At 33.4% G+C, this 27914-nt stretch overlaps 1 protein-coding gene and 1 long non-coding RNA gene across 9 annotated transcripts in view; one reads left to right on the top strand and one right to left on the bottom strand.

Moving 5' to 3' along the window:
* Window positions 1–27914, top strand: part of AKAP9 (A-kinase anchoring protein 9) — a 168499-nt gene that overhangs the window by 54419 nt on the left and 86166 nt on the right. For 7 of the 8 annotated variants that reach the window (XM_014553322.2, XM_006177783.3, XM_014553313.2 and 4 more), the window contains exons 5-15: window positions 2166–2219; window positions 2589–2759; window positions 3561–3716; window positions 4362–4559; window positions 7362–9740; window positions 12706–12919; window positions 15275–15354; window positions 17638–17773; window positions 18504–18589; window positions 25318–25432; window positions 26011–26209. In XM_014553322.2, the coding sequence (XP_014408808.2) occupies window positions 2166–2219; window positions 2589–2759; window positions 3561–3716; window positions 4362–4559; window positions 7362–9740; window positions 12706–12919; window positions 15275–15354; window positions 17638–17773; window positions 18504–18589; window positions 25318–25432; window positions 26011–26209 (3788 nt within the window). The remainder of the gene's footprint in view (window positions 1–2165; window positions 2220–2588; window positions 2760–3560; window positions 3717–4361; window positions 4560–7361; window positions 9741–12705; window positions 12920–15274; window positions 15355–17637; window positions 17774–18503; window positions 18590–25317; window positions 25433–26010; window positions 26210–27914) is intronic. The other variant, XM_032484011.1, reaches the window with a different exon arrangement.
* LOC116664985 lies at window positions 230–23049 on the bottom strand. The gene is made up of 3 exons (XR_004321558.1): window positions 23037–23049; window positions 6819–6826; window positions 230–674 (listed from the first exon to the last, which is right to left on the bottom strand). It is a non-coding gene; the product is annotated as an uncharacterized LOC116664985 (long non-coding RNA).

Genomic DNA, 27914 nt, shown 5'->3' with positions numbered 1-27914 from the left:
ATAATATCACTCTCCCAAAGCTTGTATACTCATCTGCAGTGGTAGTCCTGTTACTGGCTGTGGTCCTTGGGGTTACCAAACGCAAGTTTGTATGCCTGACACACAGTGAGGCCAAAAATACCGAAATGTCAAGAGTTTGAAGCAGAGAAAAGTTTACTGCTGAGCCGAGCAAGGAGAATGACTGGCTTATGCCCAGAAAACCCCAAACTGCATGAAATATTTTTTATTAAACCCTTTGAGCAGAGTTATTTGGAGAAAGTAGGAGATGCTATAGGCAACATACAGAGATAAGACAAGTAAATAAATATGTTTTGCTATGTACAGAAAGATGAAATGATAGTAGGGCATACACTCTTATTATGGATTTCATTAGATTATTCAGTACTTCTTAATGAAGTCACTTGTGTGATTCATGACATTTATGAAATGACTGGCTGGAGTTGGAGACATAGCCTATGGCAACAAATTAACATTAACTTGGCCTTTCAGCTTTTACTTCGGTTTCTTTTTTTTCCTCTCTCCCCCTGCCTCAGCTTTATTGAGGTATATTTGACAATTAAAATTTGTATATATTGACAGTGTACAGTGTGGTGTTTGATATTCATCTTTGAATAAAAGACCTTAACCTTGTTATTTACTTGGCTTCAACTCAAGAGTCAGCTAGGCATGTTGAACTTCTATAGTTTTCATGAACTTTATGAACCATCAGATTCTTCTTATTTTTATTAAAACATTCATTATTAATATTTTTGTATGTACTGCAAATTAAGTATATTAAGAATATGGTATTAATTGTAAATAGTGAGTTACTCTTTTATGTTTTTAAATTGATGTTCATTGAAAGGAAAAGTTTCTGTATTATGACCATTTTATGGTTATAAAATAAAAGTGACCCTTCCTCTGATTCTTTCTGAATAGCAATATTTTTATGAGAGGATACTTACCTCTACAGAACATTTTAAAATTTATAATGTACCTTAATTGTACTTTCCCAAATCTTCAAGTTGTCTTTATAGATTGAGTAAATCTATGAATTCAAAAAGAATGTGTTAATATAAAGGTTAAATAACTTTAACAAATGCCACAATAAAGAAGACATTGAGAAAGTTTAAGCTTTTTTTTAAGTTGAAGGAGTCTGTTAATCTAATCTTCATGTTTCATGTTATTAATTTACTTTCATATTATGGTTTACTGAACATTGTGCTAGAAGGCTAATATAAGAAGAGGAGATAAATGCTCTACCCTTTAGATATCAGTAAAATAATTATCTATATTAAATAGAATAATTTATTGCTAACTATTAATGATCCTAATAATCTGTTGAGTGTATTCTAACTTTGAAATATAGTTTGTTCTAGTTTAGTTCTGGCATATACTCTTTTATTACCTATTTACATGATATCAATTTTAAAAAATTATTAATATTGACAAGATTGTAAGATGTAAGCAGGGATGAAGTTCAGTTGTACACTGTTAGGGGGAAAGAGAGAATTATTAAATAGATTAATTTGAAATTAATCTCCCAGCAGGTCAGCCCCAGCAACATTCTGCCATTCTGCCATGCTCCTCCTCTACCACAAAATGTCTGTGGTAGACATACATATTCTGAAAAATCTCCACATCTGTCAGGGTTGGCAGGTTATCTTAGTAGTACCCCCAGGGGAAAGTTCTAGAGGGAGGGTTCCTTACCTCTTCATCTCCTCCTACTTCTTCACCTTCTTACCAGCCTTCAATGAATTTGCACAGTATGCAGTTTTACTTCCATATGAATAGGGCTTCATCAAAAAACAATTACTTAAATGATTTTAAGGCAGTGTTTTTGTAAAAGAGGATCTCGTAACTTGAGGTTTATAGTTATCTTTCTGAAGACAAAATAGAAACTGCACTTAGAACTTTAGAACTTTAATTCACTTAAATGAAAATGTATAGTACAGTGTCTTTTGCATTGTAAACACTCAATTGTTTGAGGAGTTACTAGCATTTGAAATGGTCATAATGTCTTTTAGATGTTTAAATTGAATCACTCTGTCTGCTTTTCCCAGTGAGGCATTTTCCTTGGGCATAAAAAAAAAATGCATGAATACAGTTAGCACATATAATGACTATTAGCTTTAAATAAAATTCTATCTAAAATCATAATATTTCAGGAGATTGTTTTTATACAGGTAAATGGTTGCAGTTTTGTGATGAGAACAGAAAAGCCTACAGATTTATTAAGGGTACAGTATTTAAAACTACTCATAATACTAATGTTTTATTCTATTTAAAACCATTTGGCTTACTAACGAGCTTTTTCTTGCATGCACTTTTTTCTGTGTATGATTTCTAAATGCTTTTAATGTATAACACAACAAAGTTATCCACCTTTTGTGATAAAACACAATTGTAAGAGAATTTGCAGATGTCTAGTTTTTGCTCTTTTGAGGTATATGTATCACATTAACAACAAAGTAATTTGCCATATCAGTAAATTCTCAGGTGATGAGTGATGTTTTAGAGTGGACTTTGCTATGGGATTCAGTTTTTGAATCCCTCTTCCTAAGGGAATGTTGCTGGTACTCTATTATTAAAAATCTGGATTGGTTTAGGAAGAAGAATTTGGTGTTGATGATTCTTACTCTGAACATGGAGCACAGTACAATCAGACCCACCTAGAAATGATGGAAAATGAATTGGCAGAGAAACAACATGAGGTTGAAGAGCTAAACAGAGAATTAGAAGAAATGAGGGCCACCTATGGGACTGAAGGACTGCAGCAGGTATGTTTACCTTATGTGGCTTTTAGTTTGTTACAAAACAAAAGTAGGAAATTTGTGTGATAGTGTATATGTACATTCTTTAAAGATGGATTTTTTAAAATGGTAACTTAAAGTCGCCTTATGATATTTGTCCTTTTACATGTCATAAACAACCTCACGTAAAACTCGGACTCTGTTACAAATAGGGCTAATATAATGTGGATATTGTATTTAACTTTATGAGATAGCTAGGCTAAAGTCACTTCAGTAGGGATAGATGTTTTTGTAATCAGCCTGAGAGAAAATTATGGAACCACATGAATATATTATGACAAACTCATTAAAAATGTCAGTGAATCTTTGTAAAGTTAACTTCTTGTGGTTCAGATGACATCTATTGTTTGTGGCAGTCACTTTTGAAAACAAGGTGAAATAAGACATTGATTAGGATGATAAAGTACATTTCAGTTTCATACTCTCCAGAAATAAGTGAAGCTTAAACACGTCTATGATGATGATGCGTACAGATTGGGGCATCCCTAAAAGTAAAGGCACTTATCCTTCTAGAAGTAGATACATGGCTAAGTCAGACCTAATGTATTTTGTTCCTTAGTTCAGATAAATTTTTTAAAGTTGGTTTGTAAGTAAAGCTAATTCCTGTAAGCTAATAGCTTTCAAGTCTGGAAAAGTTTGCTTTACAAATTGTAATAATTCTGCCAGTGCCTTTTGAATATTGTATTTTTGAAGGAGTTACCTGAACTAATATTTAATTTTGTTTGAAAAGTAAGTCTAGCACTTTTTATTTTCACTGATGTCTTTTAGTTGCAAGAATTTGAAGCTGCCATTAAACAAAGAGATGGCATCATAACCCAGCTTACTGCTAATTTACAACAAGCAAGAAGAGAAAAGGATGAGACAATGAGAGAATTTTTAGAGTTGACGGAACAAAGTCAAAAATTACAGATTCAATTCCAACATGTAAGTATTACTAATAAAACAAAATGTATTAGATTTTTAGTAATGAATTAACTTTTTTCATACTTTACAGAACAAATATAAATTTGTTTAAAAGCCATTTACTTATGGTGTATCATGTTGGAAAAACAAGTGAATACCTCTTGTTATGTTAACCAGAAATTTAATTCATGCTTCTTGAGTGGTTTCATGCTATCGTTTTATTTGAACTTCTTCCTCATCTGTATTTTAAAATCCTACAAAATCTTGTAAGTCTGATAAGGTGAATTTTTGCAGACATTAACCTGTAGTCAACCTTTGCCAACTCTGGTATGATTTTATTTTAGTTAAGTTCTAAAATCTAAGTGTACTGAATACATTCTACTTACCTTTAATTAGAGTCATGGCAGTGCTAATCGTATTAATCAAGATTTCTGATGACAAGTAACAAAAAATAATTTGAAATGGCTTAAACAAAAGAGAATTTATCAGCTTAGATAGTATACCCTTCTTATCAGCTTTGGCAGCATATTTGCTGGCGTCTCAAGCTTGTGAATCTAGCACAGTTTCCAGAGAGCAACTGTGAGCTGAGTAATACCCTAAATGATGCCTGTTCCTTAGTGCCGTCACTTAAGAATTGAATACTTTGGGCTTCTTTTTATTTTCAAGTTACAGGCTAGTGAAACGCTGAGAAACAGCACTCATAGTAGCACAGCTGCAGATTTACTACAAGCCAAACAACAGATCCTCACTCATCAGCAACAGCTGGAAGAACAAGACCATCTATTAGAAGATTATCACAAAAAGAAAGAAGACTTCAAAATGCAAATTAGTTTCTTACAAGAGAAAATTAGAACATATGAAATGGTATGTTTATTTTAAGGAAATCAACCAGTGTGTTTTACAATTAACTTTAAAGTTTTTTATGCAAATATTTATCTTTCTGTTATACACATGAATCATAAAATTTCATAATTAAGAAAAGTTCTTTAAGTATGTAAAATAATTTTATTTCAAAGCAATTGGGAATCTCAATAATAGGTTTTAAGATAATACTCATAACTGAGTTCCTTGAAAGTGATCCGCCTGTGTTAAACTGAGTTTTCAGGAGAATCTATAACCAGAAGTTTTGTCCTTTTTTTCTTTTCATGAAATTCTGAAAATGTTTTCTTCATGAAATGAAGTTTTATAGATTTTAATTAGAAAAAAATCAGATCTCTTTATTCACGGAGTTATGTTTTATAGAGTTGCCTGAAACACTTATTTAATAAATAATGCTTCTAGGGGAGATACATATACACATACATACACACACATATATGTCATGTAGATTATAGTCTTAAATCCTAAAAACAACTCACCCTGGTGGATTATATTTTGTTTAATTTTCAGAAGAGAAAATGAAGGTTAGAAGTATTAAGTGTCTTGCCTGAGGCTACCCCTCCCCCCCAACAGTTGCCAGAATCAGGATTCAAACCCCATGCAGGTGACCCAGAGCCAGAATTTTTTGCATTACACTGCACTGCCCCCTACCTTCACCATCCTTGCAGTGTCCATCCTTGTCCTCTCCACATGAGAGATAAAACAAGAAGACAGAGTGTGATATCAAGCTGCCTTGATGTCAGCTGGAATCATGTCTAGCAACCCAAATCTTTTACCACCTTGTAAACTTCTGCAAATGACTGCGAGTAATGATTTGGGGATTACAAAATAAATGTAAGCAAGTAGGCAAATTTGCAAATTGAAATCTGTGAATAATGAGGACACACAGTACACACAATGCAGTACTTTTTATAAACTTAGAAGGTTCTTCTGGAAGAGGTTGAGAAATTAACAAGAAAGACTGTTGTTTGGATAATAATAAAAGTATTAGCTAGCATTTATTTTTATTTACTTGGTACCAGGCAGTATTCAAAGCATCTTACACATACTGAGTCATCACAACAAACTTATGAGGTCAAGATACCATTATCATTCCCCTTTTACAGATGAGGACACCAAGGCAAAGCATGATGAAATAAATTGCCCAAGTATACAGGTAATAAATTGGTATAGCCAGATTTCAAAAATAGGTAATCTGATTTCAGAGACTGTCTCTTAGGAAAGTAGGAAATACACAATTGTAAGATATTTAAATTATGAAATGGACATACTTTACAACCATGGTAATTTTGAAATCAGAATGTTTACAGAATGCCTGTTTTATATCAGGCTCTTGAAAGAGAGAGTGATGCTTAAATGTGCTTTTTTGTCTTCACTGAAACCAATGGTTTAGTAGGGCATGTATGCAAGACACCACAAAACAAGGATATGGATGAAAAGTGTTTTGAAAGTTCTTGATAGGTCTGGCTTCATAAGGGAAGTGATTCAGTAGGCCTTAGCAGGGAGTTGATATTCGAGGTAGGTCTGTAACTTGGAACAATTCTCTTTTAATTGTGTTTTGTTTCCTCCATAATTGGTGTAATAATGGCACATAGCATATACGTAATACTTATTTCGTAAATAAGTGACTAAATTATTAATCTGAACTGATGAGATGGGGAAAACATTTTAGACAGGGTGGAGTGTGCATAAAGATCCAGACCAAAACACGTTAAAACATATATAGGAATTAAAAAATAGTTTAACGAGAAAACAGTAGTTTTTGGAAGTGAGTCTTCAGGAGATAAGAGTTGAAAGGAAGTCAAGGCCAAGGTTGGAAGAGCCTAGAAATTGGATTTTATTGTATTTATTAAATTATATTCAGTAGGCTGTATAATTTGTGATTATTTAAAGTTCAAGTAATTCATTTTCATAGGGGGAATAACCTTTGTTTATTTGAATGTTAGCAAGAATACTTCTGTTATCAGTCCTTTTTTCATTAAATGTATTTTTTTTTTCCTTTTTTCCCTCTTTGAATTAATCCTCCTGAATAGTAGTTTCATTAGAACATCTGAGGGAATATGGCATTAGGATGGTAGTTGGAACTGTCTTGGTCTCTGAAGCAGCTGCATTGAATGTTTCAGTAGCATTCTCTTTGTCCTAATCCTCTGAACTTCACATGGTACATTAGTCACAGGCAAAGACTGTATTTCCTACTCCCTCAGGTCTGTTTCCAAAAAATAGAAGGATTGTATCCTTAACCACAGAGCTGTCTTTTTTTTGTAAAACAATATAAGTGGTTTAAAGCCATGTACTTTGAAGTAAATGGCGCTAAAAGAAATGAACCATGAATTTGTATTATTTAATAGTTGAAGGAAGAATTGTTTGCAGTAATATCAGGTGTTGCACAATTTTGAGTTGAACTGTAAAGAATACATAGTACTCTAGCTATTGAAAATACTAATTACTTAGATTATGGATCAGTTAATAAGAAAGATGAAAATATGCTGGTTTAGACGCATTTTAATCCAACTGAATTTTTAAATTAAAAAATGTAATCATAAAAATGTAAGAACATTTCTTCCTCCCAAGGAGGCCAACCCTGCTGTAATGTTTGCTCATAAGTAGTGTTGGCTACACAAGTCCTGTGTCTCATTGACTTGAGAAAAATTAAGGGGCAGGCCCAGCAGTTACTTTTATAGAATAATGTAAAAAGTATTCTATCAGTCTTTTGATAATGGGGTTAAATGATACAAGTTACTAGGAACTAAAAATGCCATTTTTATATTTACCTTTTTTCTTTCTAAGGAACAGGATAAAAAAGTAGAAAGCTCAAATAAAGAAATACAGGAAAAGGAGGCAGTCATTGAAGAATTAAATGCAAAAATTATAGAAGAAGAAAAAAAATCTCTAGAGCTAAAAGATAAAGTAACAACTGCTGATAAATTACTAGAAGAATTACAAGAACAGGTTGTACAAAAGAAGCAAGAGATAAAAAATATGAAATTAGAGCTGACTAATTCCAAGCAAAAGGAAAGACAGTGTTCTGAGGAAATAAAGCAGTTAATGGGGACAGTTGAAGAACTTCAGAAGAAAAATCATAAAGATAGTCAATTTGAAATTGATATCCTACAAAGAATGGAACAAGAAACGCAAAGAAAGTTAGAACAACTCCGGGCGGAGCTGGATGAGATGTATGGGCAGCAGATAGTGCAGATGAAACAAGAGTTGATAAAACAACACATGTCACAGATAGATGAACTGAAAACACGACATAAGGGAGAAATGGAGAATGCTCTAAGATCATACCCAAATACTACAATTAATGAAGATCAAATAAAGTTAATGAATATGGCAATAAATGAACTGAATATAAAATTGCAAGATACTAACTCTCAAAAGGAAAAACTCAAGGAAGAACTAGGAGTAATTTCAGGGGAAAAGTCTGCTTTACAGAGACAGCTTGAAGACCTTTTTGAAGAATTGAGCTTTTCAAGGGAGCAGATTCAGAGGGCTAGACAGACAATAGCTGAACAAGAAAGTAAACTCAGTGAAGCACACAAGTCCCTTAGTACAGTGGAAGATTTGAAAGCTGAGATTGTTTCTGCATCTGAATCCAGGAAGGAGCTAGAATTAAAGCATGAAGCAGAAGTTACAAATTATAAGATAAAGCTTGAAATGTTAGAAAGAGAAAAGAATGCTGTATTAGACAGAATGGCTGAATCACAAGAAGCTGAGCTAGAGAGGCTGAGGACACAGCTTCTGTTTAGTCATGAAGAAGAACTTTCCAAACTGAAGGAAGATTTGGAAATTGAGCATCGAATAAATATTGAAAAACTTAAAGATAACTTAGGCATTCACTATAAGCAGCAGATAGATGGCTTACAGAATGAAATGAGTCAAAAGATAGAAACCATGCAGTTTGAAAAAGACAATTTGATAACTAAGCAGAATCAATTAATTTTGGAAATTTCAAATCTAAAAGATTTACAGCAGTCCCTTATGAATTCAAAATCAGAAGAAATGACTTTTCAAATCAATGAACTTCAAAAAGAAATTGAAATACTCAGACAAGAAGAAAAGGAGAAGGGTACCCTTGAACAAGAAGTTCAAGAATTACAACTGAAAACTGAATTATTGGAGAAACAAATGAAGGAAAAAGAGGATGACCTTCAAGAAAAATTTGCACAACTTGAAGCAGAGAATAGCATTCTTAAAGATGAAAAGAAAGCCCTTGAAGACATGCTGAAAATATATACTCCTGCTAACCAAGAAGAAAGATTAATTTTCATAGACTCCATTAAGTCCAGGTCCAAAGACTGTAACTGGGAAAAAGAAATAGAAATACTTACAGAGGAAAATGAGGACCTCAAAAAACAATGTATTCAGCTAACTGAAGAGATTGAAAAGCAAAGGAACACTTTTTCATTTGCTGAAAAAAATTTTGAAGTTAACTATCAAGAGTTACAGGAGGATTATGCTTGCCTTCTCAAGGTAAAAACTGATTTGGAAGACAGTAAAAATAAACAAGAAGTAGAGTATAAAAGTAAGCTTAAAGCTCTTAGTGAAGAGCTTCATCATTTACAAAGAGTAAATACAACTACAGTGAAAATGAAAACTTCAGTCTTTGACGATGACAAAACTTTTATAGCAGAACCTTTGGAAACTGGTGAGGTTGTTGAGAAAGATACAACAGAACTTATGGAAAAACTTGAGATAACTAAGCGAGAAAAATTAGAACTGTCGGAGAGACTGTCTGATCTTTCTGAACAATTAAAACAGAAACATGGTGAGATTACTTTTCTAAGTGAAGAAGTTAAATCTTTAAAGCAAGAAAAAGAGCAAGTTTTATTGAGATGTAGAGAGCTAGAAATCATAATTAACTGTAATAGGACAGAAAATGTAAATTTGTGTGATGTCCATTTAAGCTCTTCAGAAGATGGAGTTTTGAGAAGCAGGGATTTTGGAGGGTCAGTTTCTAAAATAAATAAAGATTTTGGTGAAGATTCAGAAATAATGGAAGAAGAGAAAATTGCTTTTGAAAATATGACTCTTGGAAAAGAAAACAAGCAAGAACAGGTTTTGGATCACTTGCCGTTAGTGACAAATGAATCATCTCCCGGGGCAGCTGAACCAAGTGAAAATGATAAACTTCAGCGGGAGCTCAGTGTACTTAAATCAGAACAGGTATGTTTATTATGTATATATGCTAAAGTGTACACTTCATACTAAAAGTGTTCATCTTCATAAAGCATAAATAACTTCCTTACATGAGAATGAAAGTAGACCCTGTAGTCTAATTCTCATTTGGGCCTGTCATTTATTTCTCATTTCTTTTTATTTATTTTTTTCTTAAATGTTGTTGCCTGTCATTTAGTTCATCTATATTATACATTCTGCTCAGGAAATAAAACATAGTAATGGTTTCACATTGTCTCTGAGAAAGGAGTTTAACTTTGTTGAGAGTCTGAGCTTTAGAAAAGTTATTCTGTAATATTGTCTGGTAATCTCAAAGATTGGTTTCAGAGTTTCATATTCATACTTATATTGGTGTTTTTTCCAGATTCCACAACTAAAAATGAACTCTTAAACTTTATGGTACTCCATATAGTTGTTCAGTAGTTATGAAACTATATTTCTGAGGGGAAAAAAAATTCAATTTAAGTCCTAGAGTTTTCTCAGAGTTTTGTTATACCTAAAGAGGGAGGAAAAAGTAGTAGTCTACAGTTAAAAGAATGCATGTAATGAATAGTAATAGATTACTCTTGACAATTTGTATTTGCTGGACACTGAAATGAGAAGTAACAGGAAAATTCTGTCGTGTATAATGGTGCTAACTAAAGCTTTATTGTGTCTTCATTTCTGCAAAAAGTATTTATTGAATCTCTTGCCAGGTAAAGGAGTGCAGTGGCAAAAAAGAGAAAGAAGGTTTCTGTTCTCAAAAATCATATATTCTAGTAAGGGAGGCAGTCAGTAAATGAAGACATCAAGTAGAATAGTTAGAAATAGTGGTATTTTTTAAAGGAAAGTGAAACATATAATGTGATAGAGAATGATTGGTAGTGGTGGTGGCAGTATTAAATAGGGTCGCGAGGAAAGGGCTCTTGAAAGAATTGACTTTTAAACTGCTATTTGAATGACAGGGAGAAGCCTACCACATGCATATTAGACAATTGTGAAGACACAGATGAGTTTGAGGAACAGAGTAAAGGCATGTTTAGATGAGTTTGAGAGAGGGAGAGTGGAAGAAGAAGAGTTAAAAGAAGGAAGAGACCAGATTTTGGAGAGCCTTATAAACTTTGTAAGAAGTTGAGATTTTATTCTATATATAGTAGGAAGCCATTTGAAAGTTTTTTCTTTTTACTTCTAATAAATATATTCACATTTATAATGTTATATCAGATGTAAAAATATTGTACATTTTAATCACCAAAATAGAGTTAAGAAGTTGAAATTGTATAACTATTAATGATTTGTTAAATATTTGAAATTGTTTTCAGAATCATAATATGGTTTTAATTCAATTACTCCTAAAAATGCCAGAGATCATATAAATTTTTTTAAAAAGTATTACTGGGAGAGGACCTAAATTTGAAGCTGTCAAAATGGTCAAATTTTCTCAGTAAGAGTTTTCTCTAACTAGAGACGTTTTCAGTGACATTCAGATACAGTCTCTTTAACATTAACTTGTATAAAGTAAACGGAGGCAAACATGTAAGCTGTCCTTGCCCACTCATCACTGCCAAGACAAACTCCTCTAGTGTAGGGTGACGTGTTAGGTGTGTGTTTGTGGAGGGAAGCTCACAGAAGAAATTGAGCAATAATTTACACAACAATTACACATAAGAGCTTAGAAGTAATGCTGAGATGACAAAAATGACTTCTACTCTTGGGACTAAGCCAATTGACTGATAAAGATGAAAAGATACTTTCAGGATTATAATTGACATAAAATAGCATTTTATACCTATCAGATTGGCAAAATAAGTCTCAGTAAAAAATGTGATGAGAAGATGGGGAGATGAGTGCTCACCTACACTATTAAATATTAGTGTAAATTGTATATTATATAAAATATAAAATCATATGAAAGTAATTTCTTAAAGTTTTATGTAGTTAACGTACATTATCTGTAACTCAGCATTTACATTTCTAGGCAGTACTCAGTATAGTCTCTTACCAGCAGCATCAGCATCACTTGGAAACAGGTTAAAGTTCAAATGCTGGGGCCCACACCAGACCTCCTGAACTAGAAACTCTGGAGGAAGGGCCCAGAAGTCTGGTTTAATAAGCATTCCAGGTGATTCTGATGTGTGCTAAAGTTTGAGAACCACTACACTAGAGAACCACTAGCATATCTGTACAAGGGCATGTGCATAAGAATTTATTGCAGTGTTTTTTGAAATATCAGTATGTTAGAAATAATTCAGTTGATCTCTAAAAATTGTGATATATTCATATGTATTATATTAACCACAGTTAGAATTCATCTATATTACAGGTGCAGGTTGGAGGTAAATCTTAGAAGCACTGAATGAGAAGGGCAATTTAAAATCAATATTATTTTGCACCATTTACTGCACATTTTTAAAAACACAAAATATAATGTATTTTATAGGTGCATTAAGAAGTAAGAGTATAAGAAAATAACTGAAATTGCAACAAATCTGTGAAAATCATGGCCTCTGGGGAAAGAGAAATGGGAACACAGTAGATTAAATTATATCTGTGTTTTCTTTCTAAACCAAAAAAATGTGTAGAGAGAAGAGGAAAAAAAAAGACAAAATAATTGTTAAATTGGGGTGTGCATACATAAGTGTTTATTAAACTTTATTATAATTTATAATTCATTATTATAGTTCTTTATTTGAATTATTATTTTTAAACAAAAATTAAAGATGGGGCATAAAGCTATACCACATACCAAAATTTGCTGTGAAGTTAAAGCAATGAAAATATTTGGCTATTTTCCTTGAAAAAGACAGCTAGATTAGTGCAAAAGAGTAAGTGAGAAAAAAATTAAATTAGACTTCTCTTATATGAAGTTTTTAAACTGATTTCATGTATTTCCCCCCCTTGTAATAAAAAAAAAGATAAATCATTTGACTTGTCATTAAAAAATTTTCTAACTGATACATTAATTTGCTTTAAGAATGATTTAAGGCTACAAATGGAAGCTCAGCGTATATGCCTCTCTCTGGTTTATTCAACGCATGTGGATCAGGTTCGTGAATTTATGGAAAATGAAAAAGATAAAGCTCTTTGCAGTCTTAAGGAGGAGCTCATTTCTGCTCAAGAGGAAAAGGTCAAGGAACTTCAGAAAATACACCAGCTAGAGCTACAGAATATAAAAACACAAAAAACAGGTAAATGGTTTCTAACAAAATTATAAGTACTATGAAGCAAATAAGTATCACTTAGAGCCTGCCACTCCATGATTCTGTTTTTACCGTAGACCCTATAGAGGAACATATTTTAATCCTGGACATTTGTTCATCTAATCATTGGATATTCATTTCTGTGCTTGAAAAATCTAAAAATACTGCATCATTTTCCTCCAGGCAGTCAACAATCCAATGGGAAAACAACTAAAATAAACTCTTAAATATAGACTATTTCTATAATAGAAACAGGACAATTTCTGTAATAGAAGAATGAACAGAGAGAATGGAAGAAGAGAGGAGAAAATCTAGTACTTCCTGGGAGGATGAGTAGGATGAGGCAGGAGGCAGGAGTAGAGAGGTTGGAATTTTAGGGAAGGCCCTTGAATCTTAAACATAGAGGTGTGATAGACTGCATCCGTTTTGAAAAATTGAGAGTTTAACGTGTATGAAAAGTAGTGGGGGATAAAGCTCAGAAGAGTGGCAGGAGCTTGATCAGAAGAAGCTTCATATACCCTGACTGAAGCATGTTTAAGCTTTATGCTATTGATGATAAGACCTGCTGCAGGATTTTTAAATAGTGGGAGTAACATAGTAAGACTTTTATTTTAAGATGATACCATTGCAGCAAACTAGGGGAGGTGATAAGTGATGGGAAGTCCAGTTAAGCAACTTTGGTAGTGATTCTGTTAACAATAAGATGTTGAACTAAAATGTCATTGGGGATGGAGAGAGAAGGAAAATTTGAGAGTTAAAGAGGTAGGTTGTAGTCTGCAGTTAATTTTTTTGTTGTTGTGGGTTTTTTTTTTTAATAGCTGTTTATATTAACTCTTAATGTCTTTACCTACTAATCTTTTTTTCACTTTTCGGTTTTATTAGGTAGCATTATTACAATTTGACTACACATATACAGTATGTTGCATGTAAATACACATATACAATATACTGCACATATTTTTAAATTTACATATATGTACTGTTCATTGTTTCTAAGAATATTTAGAGCTTTAGCTTCTTAAACTTACATAGTTATCAAAGGAATAAAGCCAACCACAAAATAAGGATTAATTCAAAAATATACATACACCCCACTGTTAACAGCAACATTATTTATAATTGCCAAGACGTGGAAGTATCCTAAGTGCACATCAGTAGATGAATGGATAAAGAAGATGCAGCAGATATATATAATGCAATACAACTCACCCATGAGAAAGAAGGATATTTTGCCATTAGTCTGCAGTAAAAGGAAGAGGAATTGAGAATGATCCCTAAGTTTCTAGCTTGAGTAACTGGTTAGAGGATGGCTCCTGTCATAAAGAGGATATAAGGAGTAAATTTGTGAGAAAAATAATGAATCCAGCTTAGAACATTGAGTTAAAAATACCTGTTGAGTTTGAAGAAGAGATGTCTAGTAGGCAGTTAAAAATAGATGACTGAAACACAAGAAGGAGGATTAGACTCAAGATAAAGATTTTGTAAATCAGCCGATCATTTGAGGCCAAGGACAAGAATGAGGTGCCCTGGGAGACTATAGGGTGAGCCAGAAGACTAGGATGGCACTGTGGGAATCAACTTTTAAGGAACTTCCAGTGGAAGACTAGTTGCAGTTGGCCTTTATCCCTAATAATTATTTAATTACTCAGTTAACTAGACTTCCTCTTTACTCTTGACAGATCTGCCTTTGGGAATGAGGTATCTCGTAAGTTTGGAATTGTTCTGTTGAACAGAGTAGAATTTAAAGAATGGCTTAAATAAGAATACCATACTTTTTCACTTCAGGAGTTCTTTGAGTTTGAATTTAAAAAGATTTTAAGCATGTGTTGTTTTTATTGGTATCCTCTTCAGATAGAATCTGTCCAGTGTTTCTCAAACTACATGTTAATTAACAGGTCCATTAATGGGTGATGAAGTCACTTTAGTGAGTAATGACCAGCTCTTTTTTTTCCTTTCTTAATAAATGGAAAAATACAGTAGAATAGAAAACATGAGAGTGCATAGCATATAGAAAGACTAAACATTGATTCTTTGAAATTTTTGTTTTAGTTTTATATGGATGTATGTAATAGGTTATGCTGTATGATGTGTTTCTTGGATTGGATTGTAGTAAAACAAAAAATTTGTAAGTCACTGCTTTGTACCATTTTGTAGGATATAAATTGAAAATCCTACAAATTATGTGAGACAGTTTACATTGAGTAGTACAAAATAATTTTGAAAGAAATAAGGAATTTAAAACTAATCTTATTTCTTGGAAGCTTCTAGTTGATATAGGTTTAATATGAAAATATTTTTTAAGTATGTAAATTGAGCATCTTAATGCAATATCTCTTCTTTTAGGTGATCAAATGAAGCCTTTACAAATGCTTATTGGAGAACTTCGCAAGGCAGTGTCTGAAGAGTGTTCTCATTTTACACAAGTAAGATATTAATTACAAAGTACTTTTAGACACAAAATGCTATATTTTAAGTTACAATTAATTTGATAAGCAGAGTCATCCAAATTAGTTTTCCCTATTATCTCACTTCAGAACTGTACTTAGAAAATATTCCTGAGTTTTTAAATTTGAAATGAACATTTAATTTTTTTTCTTGCTAATCAGTTTGCAACAGAAGAAATTCAGGTTAATTATCTCAGCAGCAAAATACACAAAAGGTACACTAAAAAAAAAAATAGAACAGTAGAGCCTTAAGCAGGTCTGTTTCCTACCCCTGCCCACTTTGGTAGTTGAGTGAATTTGATGACTTACCTGAGTATCTTGTACAAGACCAGTGAGAGAAGATTTCACACTTCAGATTGCCAGTATTTGAAAACTCTAATTATACTGAGTATAATTTTATTTGTGATGATTGGGTGAAATCGGAGATCTTCTACATAGCTGCTGGAAGTGTACTATCTTGAGAAGCAGATTGGTAAGGTATATTGTTAAACATATGTACATCACACAACCCAGGCATTTACTTCTACTTAGGCTTACATATGTGCACAGCGAGATATGTTCACTGCAGGAGTGCCTGTGTTAAAAATTGGAAACAGCTCAGATTTCCATCTGCAGGCAAATGAATGAATAAATTGTGATATATCCATACAATGGAGCAGTGTTTGGTATGTGTACTAATGTCAATAAATCTCAGAAGAAAAAAGGATAAAAACATGTGTGTTAGAGTAATCACCTCTCAGCAGAGGGAGGTGAATGAAATGGGTAAACGTGCTTAATGCAGAGAGCTTCAAATCTATATGTAATGTTCAATTTCTTTTTAAAAGTATGTATATAATATGACAAAATACTAGTGTTTGTTGTAGCTAGGAGATAGATGAACTGTCTTTCCTGCATATTTGAAATAGTTCAAAATTTAAAATACATGCCTAGGCTTGTCCCAGATCTCCATCCCCACCTGTGTATTTGTAAATTGAAGAGGGAAAAGGGTGATATTATTTGGGACAGGTAGAGCTGCCTTACTGATTCTGATTACCTATAGAATAGTAGAAAAATGGTATTCAGGACAATGAAAAAGTCAAAAATAACCACGCTAAATGTGTGAATTATTCATTCAGCCTGTACCTCTGCTGAAGGATTCTGTCATGGTCCTTTCATATCCATTATTGATAGTCAGTACATATGGAAAGAAGGCCCCAGTCATAGTAGTTTATTTAAAAGCTAACTGTATCTTATTTTCTTCCATTAATATCTTTACCTGACCCCTATCTCAAGTTAAAATATGAATCAGCTTATTGTAATGGAGAGGTCCCCTGGAGTTCATCATGAAACCTGATTTGTCACTAATCATTGATGTTACCATGGACTAGTTACTTCATCTTTCTGAGTCTGTTGCTTTATCTGTAAATTGGGTGATCATTCAGGTTTCTACCATCCTTAATCAAGTTATCAATTTATGATAAAATTCTACCTTAGGGACTGTGTTGAAAATTTAATGAACTCAATTATTAATAGACAATATAGTTTAATTTTAAGGCAGATCTCAAGAAATAGCAACAATAAACAAATTGATTTTATTAGCCTAGAAGTTGTTGATTGATATTTCCAGTTGCGTGAGGGGCAAAGGTGAAACTTATTTAGAGGGTTTATCAGATGATTATAGGGCATGTGTCATAAGTGATGATAGAATTGTCTGTTGCTCAGGAGAAAAACCAGAATAATTTGTCAAATATTTTTAATTTTTTTGTGTGTATAAACCACAAAATACTGTTCTCTTATGTTACAGAAAAATGTGTGACTGTAATCTCCTACTTCATGTATTATAATTTCTATAGAATTTGTAGACTACTTTCTAGTCATCATTTTTGAACTAACATCCGTTTGGTATTTTTTCAAGGATAGTTGACATTACAGAGGTAACATCAGAAAAGTGTCCAAGCTAGAAAGTGGTAAAGTGCAAGATATATTCATTATTAGAAGCAGAAAAAATTATAGTTTTGATAGATATATTTGATATATTTTGTAGATAATGAATATTATCAATATTCCTGGTATAAGAATAATTTCATGTCCTGTATATAAAGAGAAAAGACTTGGGCTATTTCTTTTGCAGATTGATTTGGTGTGTATGGAAGAGTATTTGCTTACTGATTTTTCAGTGCCATTTTGACTGCCTTTTACGTATAGGAAAATAATATTTAATGAGCTTTAGAGGCAAATATCAAAATTTTAATTCCATAAAATACCTAATTTTGTTGTCAACAGACTTTTTGCAACGTGCTTGGTAAACATACTCCTGCTCTGAAATGTGAAGTAAATGTAGAAGAGAAAGAGACTTCTGGTGTTCACACTCCTGAAAATCAAGAACTAGAATTGCAAGATTATAGATGTGAAGTTCAAGGTAGTAAAGGCTTTACCACATTATTGAACAGATTATTTAATTTTCTTAAATGACTTGATAAACTTTTCCCTTTGATTCATTACTTAATCATTTAGGCAGTTTGAGTTTATCATATAAACATCTTATTTTTTCAAATTTCGTGAAATCTTATACTTAACGTACATTTTTATTTTTACAATGCAATAATTGTGGTATAAAGAGAACCAAAGCTGTCTACAAGTTTCCTTGTCTCTTTATCCTCTACTCCTCTATTTCCATCTTTTTCCTCACTGTGATTTGTAATTTTATACCATAATAAAAACCTTTAAATGTTATTGTATTTATTGCATAAGTTTATGTCAGTGCTCTGTTTTCTTAAAGGAATAAAAAGACATACAATTATCTTTCTTAATAAGAATCCTATTTTAGTTTAGTTTTACAAATTGCAACTTCAATTTTTTGTGTTCCTTCACAGATAAAATGTTTCCTGTCTCTGTTTGTTTGTATAAATAATGGACAAAATGTGTACAAATTAGTGTACAAAAAGAAATTAACATATTTTAATACGAAGTTGTTGGGTTATTTGTAGCAAGTGTTTCATATTAATGAGATTTTAATTATTGGCTACTAAATATATGAATTTTACTTCTAGCTGGCAACTTTCTAAAATTAGGAAAAGAATAATCCTTACTGAAAGAAGCAGACTCTTACTGTGGAGTGAAATTATTATAATTGTTTGTTTGTCATTTAGATTTTCAAGAAAACATGCAGACCCTTCTCAACAAAGTAAATGAGGAATACAACAAACTCTTGGTACTTCAGTCACAATTAAGTAAGGTCTGTGAAATGGAAAATATAATATTTGCATTTATTATATTACATGCTATTTTGTAAGCTGCTTCTTTAACCAAGAATTTCTAAAATAAGTGAACATGAAAAGAAAATTAAGGAAAAATGATACATGTTTATAGTATCAGTGAACTGAAGGAATTTCTGCAATTTGAATACTCTTTATCCCTTTAGAGGATTTTTGAAATCATGATAAAGTTAAAATATATATAAAATGTCAAGCTGTGAACTTTGTCAAGCAGTTGCATTTAATTTTACATATAACATTTTAAAGCAATGAATCTGTTTTTAAAAATAGTAATTAGTTTAATTGTTTAGAACATAGCTAGTTAGTTTCACATGGTGTTATATATATATATAATTTCCTTTAAGCAGTTGTCTTAGAAATGTGTGTATAGAAAGAAAACTAGTTAAGAGAGTATAGATGGCATAATGTAATTTATTAACTGTATCAGAAAACAACTTAAATAACATATATTAGCAAAGATAAATGTTGGAATTTCATATTCGTCTTCCTCCTTCTCTTCCCCTCCCTCTTTTTTTCCCTTTCTGTTTTACCCCTATTTCCTTTCCTCTCTCCTCTTTTTGTGCAGTTAAAGCACAACCTTATCCAGCCTTTCCTAAAACTTGTAAACCTATCCTGGTTTCTTATAGATAACTTTTTTAGGAGGGCAAGTGGATAGATAAAACCCCTTCTTTAACTCTACCTTTCTCTACAATCGCTAGTTTTCTTTCTCCTTCCCTTAACAGCCAAAACTTTGACCCCTATTTAGAATCACCATACCATTTTCTAACCAATACTCTTTGTAGTCTAGATTTCTTCTTTTTCTGCTACCCTTATTGTGCCTCTAAGCACCCTTCTTCTCTACTTGGACTTGGGTTCTGAGGGCTGCTAAGACAATTAGATGGTGATGTGGTTTGGTGACATTACATTATCATGGCCTCTGACCTCCGGATCACTTGACAGTTCTTTTATGTGGCCATTTATCCTCTCATAATCCCCTCAGTAGATACTACCTAACTTTACAACTTTCTTCAAGTCATGCATTCCATTTCTAGTGCCCTTTTTTCTTTGCAGATGGCCTTATTTCCTATTTTTCTGTGAGTGTAAAAGTGAGCTGTCAATTATAAATGATCTCATCTTACTACATCTAGACCAGATGTATTTCTTTAAATCTGCAAATACCCTAATTTATTTTCCTTCTGTCTCAGAAGAAGTTATCCCTTTTCATAACCAAGATTATTTTATTTCTGGTGCTTTTGTTAACATCCTCTTCTACCTCCTCTAAAACTGATAACCTGTTTCTCCCTTCACTTTGATGTTTTCGGCTTCTTTGTCGCTGTTTTTCTCTGTTTCTGTCTTCTTTCCCCTTGCACATTCCTCATTTCTCCACTGTTGAGAACTTAACCAGTCTTCCCTCAATCTGACATCTCCCTTTGTGATTCTCTTTCTCCTTCATTGTCATACTGAAGGAAAGAATAGACAATAGCCAGAGTTTCCCATCTCCTCCTCTCTTGCTCTCTTCTACCCACTATAAACAAGCTCCCAACTTCCACTTCACTGAATTTTCTTTGACAAAATTTATCAATGAATTCTTAATTATCAGATTTCCTTTCTGCCTTCTTACCTTCCTTCTTTGTTTTCTCTTAAAAATGCGTTGCTTTTTCTTATGGCAATACATAGCTGAAACTATCAAATAGTGTAGAGGGCTTACAGTAAATGAGTAACCTCAGTGATGTTTGTCATTTTGCCTCCCTTTTTAGGACAGTGAGTGGGGAACAGTTTGCTTTGATGAGACACACACCTCCCTTCCTCAGTGCCAGAATGTGGGAGGTTGCTCTGGAACACATACCCGCACTAGCCTGTTTAGTTCTCCCAGATACTTCTTTCAGTTTCTTTTGAGAAGAACTTTTACCTGCCACTAGATTTCTGGCTGGCTGCGTCAGGAGAAAGGGCTATACTGTGATTAATTAAAGGTCAATGTATTTGTTTTCTGATCTACTCTGTTCCTGTCGTTGCACTCTCACTGAGTCTCAGGCCTTTCTAGGGTTTCACTAGGCAAATTAACTGTTTCCTGTAACTGTGGTACCCTTCATGTGTGCTCTAGGCCACTGCTCCCTCCGCCCTGCTTAATCTGTATTCCTCCACCCCTGTCTGATGAAAGCTCTCTTGGTCTCTTCTCTTACTTTCTTGTTTATTATGGATTTGTGCTTTTTAAAGATTCATCATTGTTTTAATTGAATCATAGGGAGGAAGGAGAAGTATATGTCAAAGATCATAAACATAAATACCTATGTAAGCTTAGCACATAAAGTAAATGAAGAAAGCCAAGTGAAAACTGGAAGAGTGAAACCTGGAGAAAACATACCTCATCTGAAGAGGATAGGGGCTGCTCAGCTTCACTTTGTTGTTGTCACGTGTAAAATTGGGGCTCAGTGTTGTTAATTCTTTCAACTTACCCATTTTTTGTGAAGTCTTTGCTTTTAAAAATGTTAAAGGCAAATGTGAAGTGGGGTGAGGGTATAGCTTAGTGGTAGAGTGCATGCCTAGCAAGCATGCATAAGGTCCTGGATTCAATTCCCAATGCCTCCGTTAAAAATAAGTAAATAAACCTAATTACCTCCCTTCCTCCCCCCCCAAAGGAAAAAAGATGTTGAGAAGTATTAAAAATAAACAATTAGATAAAAATAAACAACAAGAAAAACCACTTGGTACCCAAAAGAATACTTCTGTATTCTGGATTTAAAATCAAGCCTCTACTTTGCAGCCTTGGGTATAACACATGCTCAGTGTATCTTGAATTAATTTTCTTTTTAATTTTTATGCATTTTTACTTTGTAGTCTCTGCTGCTTTCTTAGAATATTTTATTCCTTTAGCTTCTGTGACTTCAATTCTGTGTTATTTTAAGCCTCATTGTGGGCTTTGCCCACCCATTTACAGTCACCAAGAATCTTTACGTGATCCTCTAATTATGCTGTGTGCTGCCCTCGTCTACTTCCGTGACTTCCGGATCTTCATGTCTAGTTAGTCCTTACTCCTGAGCTGTAGGGTTGTATTTCTAATTGGGTGTCTCTACTCGAGTATCCTTTAGGTATGTCTCAGTCAACACTAAAATTTAAATTTATTTATTTCTTTCACTTAAACCAGCTTCTCCTTCCTTCTAAGAATAACTTTCAACTAGAAACTTGGGGATAATATCATCCTAGACAATTCTCTCCCCTAACCCCTGATCTTCCATCATACTGCAATACACTCTGAAGGGAGTACAAAAGAATGAGAGATGTATACCTTGTACTCATTCACTTGTCCAGCCAGTAATATTTATTTGCTAATTATATGCTAGTAAATAAAGTCACAAGCTGAAAGGAATTTATAAATGGATGGACTTTATTAAACTAATTCAGGTTTTATATATATATAAAAATAGTTATTCAAGGCAACATGTAATTGTTTAAAAGAGAAGTACTTTTGGATTTAAGCAAACAAGTAAATGAGTATAGGCACGGATAACTAAGAAAGATTTCTTGGAGGAAGTGGGACTTGATTGGACCATGAAATATGTGTAGGTTTTGATAAAGAAGGGGAGGGAGAATAGCATTCCAGGTGGAAGGGGTGATATGATAAAAGTCTTGGAGGTGTAAGTGTCGTGTATTTGGGATATATTGCTCGAAGAGTAATGGACTCTAAAATTAGAGAGGTTAGGATTGTACTAAACTTTGAATGCTAGGTGGGACTTTTATCTTGTAGACATTAAAAATCTGTTAGAAATTTGTGATAATGGGCTAGACATCATGAAGTTGAACTTTTAGGGAAATTAATCTGGTGGCAATGGGAGGTAGGAAAGAAGAAGGGATGATTCGTAAGACATTTTAAGTAGAAAAAGAACCTAAAGAATTTGATAACCAGTTAATGTGGGAGAAAATGGAGAAACAAGGCTAAGCTGAGTCTTACATTTTCATTTCCTGTTTCAGTGAAACTTAACACCTTAGATGTATGCAGAGTATGGTTGTGCTGAGAGTCCCCAAGACCACTCCCCAGTTCAGTGGTTCCCTAGAAGGATTCATATGATTCAACATATAGTTGTACTCAAGGCTAAGATATTACAGCAAAAGGATACAAAGCAAAATTAGCCCTGTAAAGGTTTGAAAAGGCACATGGGGTAAAGTCTGGAGGAAAGCAGGCACAAACTTCTAAAATCCTTTCCTAGCGGAGTCACAGGACACACTTAATTCCTGTAACAATTGTGACAGTATGTTTTGTTTGCTGAGGAAGCTCACCTGAGCCTAGGCAATCAGTGGTTTTATTTTTTAGTCAGGTTGTCAGTGACATAGCATCCTCTTGCTTAGAACATAACAAAATCCAGTTCTAGAAAGAAAACATGTGTTCAGTGTAAACCATATTGCTTGTACAGTCTAGGCATGAGACACTCTTACCGTTTAGGGAAAGTTTTATGTTAGTTTAGGGAACTGTTTACCAGCTAAGTTCCCAGATACCAGATAAGAGTGCCCAGATGCCAGCCAAGGGCCAAACTTGCAAGCAGGACTTTCTAAAGAAATAGGAGTCTCTTTTCTACAGTGGGTAAAAAGTGAATTTCACATTATAACCCAGTAAGTTAGTTACAACTGCAGAGGCATCCCAGAGGTTGGTTACCATCAGAATCAGCACTGCTGTACATTACGGCTTAACCTGTTAACCTTGTCTTCTAATTCTCCTCATTTTAACCATATTGAAATAGTTAGAGTTTCCCAAATGCAGTCATATCTTTCAGACCCCCTGTGCTTTTTTGTGGGGGGCATGCTGTTCTTTCTGCCTAACACTGCTCTTCACCCCCCAATTTGCTTAGTATGTTCATACTTCTCATTCCATTTGGTTCAAATGTTCCTTTTGTGTCATCTTTACCTAAATTCCTAGACTTAGACATTTCTTTCTCCATTCTCTTAGTATCTGTACAAGCCTTTGCTTTTTGCACTTATCTTTTTCCATTTTTTGTTTTAGGGGGTTTGGGGGAGGTAATTAGATGTATATATTTATTTATTTTTAATGGAGGTACTGAGGATTGGACCCAGGACATCCTGCATACTAAGCATGCAGTCTACCACTGAGCTGTACCCTCCTTTTTCCATTATTTTCAATACTTCATTAACTTCCTTTCTTCCTTGATCCTATAGCTCCTTGTACAAACTTGCATTTGTATCACATTACTTTCCATGTTATATTTTTTTTTTAACTCTTCTTGCCTCTTCCACTACACTAAACCCGGCTAAAACCTTTAAAATCAGGAAGTCTTCTCTTTTTGGGGGGAGTGGGTAATTAAATTTATTTTTTATTTATTTAATGGCAGTACTGGGGATTGAACCCAGGACCTCCAGCATGCTAGGCATATGCTTTACCACTGAGCTATACCCTCCCCACTATGAAGTCTTCTCTTTATTTTTATTTCCTCTTCTTAGCACATTGGTTTGTTTAGCACATGGTAAAGGCTTACTAAACGTTTGCTGAGTGAATTAAGTGAAGATATAGAAAGGTTAAGCTAGAAAGTGAAGAATTTATCTAATGGCTTTATTTTCTCTGGGAAGTAGGAGGCAAGGTCCTATGCTGAAATGTAGTCACGGGGTAGGAGTAGGGTAGAGGACTTGATAAGAGTAGTCCCAACTGAAATAGTCCTAATGGGAAATAGCTTTTATCCTGTTGTTCACTTGCTTCTGTAGTATCCTTTGTTCATCTAGTCTAGCAAGTCCAAATTCCCCCTGTTTTTAAGATGCTCTGTAATCTAGATCTGTCTTATTTATCTAGCATGATTCCCCCATCCTTATCCAAATTAAACCCCTCCTGACAAAATTATTGTCTTCATTTCTTACGTCATAGGTCAGTCACTCTTTCACAAACGCTCCTATTCTTTCTTCCTTGTAGCCTTTCCTAATTATTGCCCCAAATGATCAAGGCCCAAATGAAATCTGACTTCCTCCATTATTACTCAGACCCACATCAATCTTTCTTTTGTTATTGCTCTTTAATCAAACTTTATAATCAAGAGCTTCTCTAATTGTTTAATTTTATTTCCCCAATTAGTTGGTAAATTCTGTGAGTGCATACTTTTACTGATTTTATATTCTTATTCTTCCTTGTCACAATGCTAGCCACATAGTAGATTATTATTTGAAGAATGACTAAATAATATACATATATGTCTGGCATATTGCTGCCTAGTTTTCATAGTTAAAGAAATAAACAGAGATTTATGTGTTTTCAATGTTTTCCTTCCTTTTTTGAAAAGAGCAGCATTTATTTGTCAGTTACATGGTTGTACATAGGTTGTATCCAGAGATTAACAGCAGATACATTATCAAACACTGATAATATAAAATTTGCTGTTCGTGAATTGAAATTTCAAAGACCAGGTCATAAATATTGTCATGAGCTTTATACCAAAATTCTGTGCAGCTCCTGTATTTGTAGTTAAAATGAACTTCCTTCTGACTACAAAAAGAACATTATTCTTCCTAATATAATTTCAGTGCTATGAAGGTATGTGGTGTGAGTCACTGTGTTGAAAGAGAACATGGAATAACTTGGAAAGGAAAATATTTGTATTAGAGTGTCACAATTTTAGATGATTTTGAAAAAGCATTTTAAATGTAGAGTTGCTTTTATATAATTTTTACAATACTGGGTCACATATTTATGTCACTGCTTTTCTCCTGTTATGTTCAATAGATTCAAAGACAGCAAACTGGTGATGTGAAACTTGAATTTGCAGAAGAAAACCTACCAAAAGAGGAAACAGACTTTTTACTTACCTGTTCTCAGATGACCAATTTGCAAGACACTGGTAAATCCTGATTATATATCAAAATGCAGTGTTTTTATACCAATACTCAGTAATTTGATTTTTTACTTTAAAATTTGAGACAAGCTAGTACCTTCAGCATTTCACTGTAACACTCTAGTCTCAGTTTTCTAATCCTTAAAATGAACGGTTTAGACTACTCATCTCTCTTCACTTCTCTGTGGTTCTAAATTGTTTTCAGGTTAACAGATTGGTAGAGTTAGGGGTACTGAAGCTATGAAGGTAGAGCAAATGATCTTGAATTACATTATTCATGTTTTCTTGTTTTCATCAGTCAAAGTGAGTTTAAATTGAAACTTAGGTAAAAATTAAAAATGTTTGAAAAAAAAACAAAAAATGGGAGAGGAAAGAGCTCAGTGGTAGAGCTCATGCTTAGCACGCACAAGGTCCTAGATTTAGACCCCAGTATCTCCATTAAAAATAAATAAATTTTTAAGACATAAAAAACATTATTTTTCAAATAAGAATAAATATTCTCTGCACATCCCAAAAAGTGATTGTGGTATTTCACAAATAAATTTGTGTTGAAATGTGTATTTTCTTCTGTTCATGTAACGTAGATGCCAGAAATAAAAGCAAGTTATCTACTCTACAAGATATCCAAGCAATTAGACAACTTGAAGGACAAGTTCAAGAATTAGAAAACCTTGTATCTTCTTTGCAGCAGCAATTGAAAGAAAATGAAGAAAATTATGGGGTAGAGATTCATTCTTTGCAGGAAAGGCTTCAAGCTGTTAATGAGTCTACAGTTCAACAAAGGTATTCATCTACTTATAATTTCATATTATAGTATTTGTAGCTTAGTAACAATCATAGTATGGTTATTCTAAGAAAAAAATGTCATAAGCAAATGTATGTGAAAGAGATGGGCTGCAGGATTATCAAGAAATAAGAGCTAGAGATAACTGTTTATCTCTGAAATGTGTGAATTAAATGTTAGTGTAAACCAAACACATTTTATAATGGGAATTTTACCTATACTTTTATAAAGATGCTGGTTGGTATGAATACCTGCTAGATTGAATCAGGCAGTGTGCACGTATTTGTTTTATTTCTGTATGCCTAATCTTTCCTACATTTTTTACTATGACTTTTTTCCCTTTTTTTCATTTTTCAGTTTTTTAGGTAGAATTGTTGCAGTTTGCACATTTACAATAAATTGTATGTAAATACGTGTATACAATATATTGCGCATTTTTTTTGGATTTACATACATGTATTCTTCATTGTTTCTAAGAAGTTTAGAGCTTTAGCTTTTTAAACTTACATAGTTATCAAAAGAATAAAGCCAACCATAAAATAAGAGTCAACAGAATGCAGTAGTCCAATCATAAAGGACAGTCAGATGTGCTTACACATATTCAAGAAATCAATCATCTAAGTTATAAATAATAAATAGTTCATTTGTGTCTTTTTTTTTTTAGATTCCACATATAAATATCACATAGGTATCATGGACATTTTTCTTTCTCTTTCCAGCCCACTTTACTTAGAATGACGACCTCCAGGTCTATCTGTATTGCTGCAAATGGCATTATTTTATTCTTTTTTATGGCTGAGTAGCATTCCACGGCATATATACCACATCTTCTCTATCCAGTCATCTGTTGATGTAGTCTTTGCTGCTTTGATGTGGGTAATACACAAGGAATATGTGGTCATTCCAGTCATAGCTAGACTTTCTCCACTTGTTTGTCTAATGCTTAGATTCACCGTGTCAAAGAATGGAACTCTGGATCTTCCCCTCAAAATTTGTTCATGCTGCAGCCATCTGTGGTGACTCCTCTTTCTCTCCTATCTTACTTCCAGTTTATCAAAAAATCCTGTTACCTTTACCTCCAAAATACGTCCAAACTTGAGCACTTCTCACCAGCCCCCTGGTCCCTGCCACCATCATGTCTCACCTGTATCACTTCAACAGCAGATCTCCCTGTTTCTACCCTAACTCTTCCCTAAACTTTGTTCTCAACACAGTTCAAAACTTTGCTTTTGGAATTTAAGACAAATTATGTTATTCCAGTGTTCTTCTGTCCTTACTGTGCCTTACTGGGTTCTCCATAATGAGTCCATGTTACCTCTCTGAATTTATCTCCTACTGACTTGCTTGTCACTTACTATTCTGAAGCCACGTAGTCTCCTCGAGATCCTTGAACTATCGGTATGCTTCTGCTGTAAGGACTTCTCTCTCATTGCTATTCCTTCTACCTACAGTGAACTTTCTCTAGGTATTTGCATGCCCAACACACTCACCTCCTTTGGGTCTTTACTCAGATGTCATGTTCTCATGGGGCCTATCCTGATCACTCTATTTAAATTGAAATCATCACTTAGAACTCTGCATACTAATTTCCTGTTTCATTTTTCTATATTATTTAATATTATCTGTTATATATATATAAATATATATATTATTTATATTATATATATAAAACTATATATAAAATGAAAAACAGGTCTATATATA

Source organism: Camelus ferus, chromosome 7 (assembly GCF_009834535.1).
Source record: "Camelus ferus isolate YT-003-E chromosome 7, BCGSAC_Cfer_1.0, whole genome shotgun sequence".
NCBI lineage: Eukaryota > Metazoa > Chordata > Mammalia > Artiodactyla > Camelidae > Camelus > Camelus ferus.
Note: the sequence above shows the minus strand (reverse complement) of the source record. Positions and strands in the feature narration are given on the sequence as shown.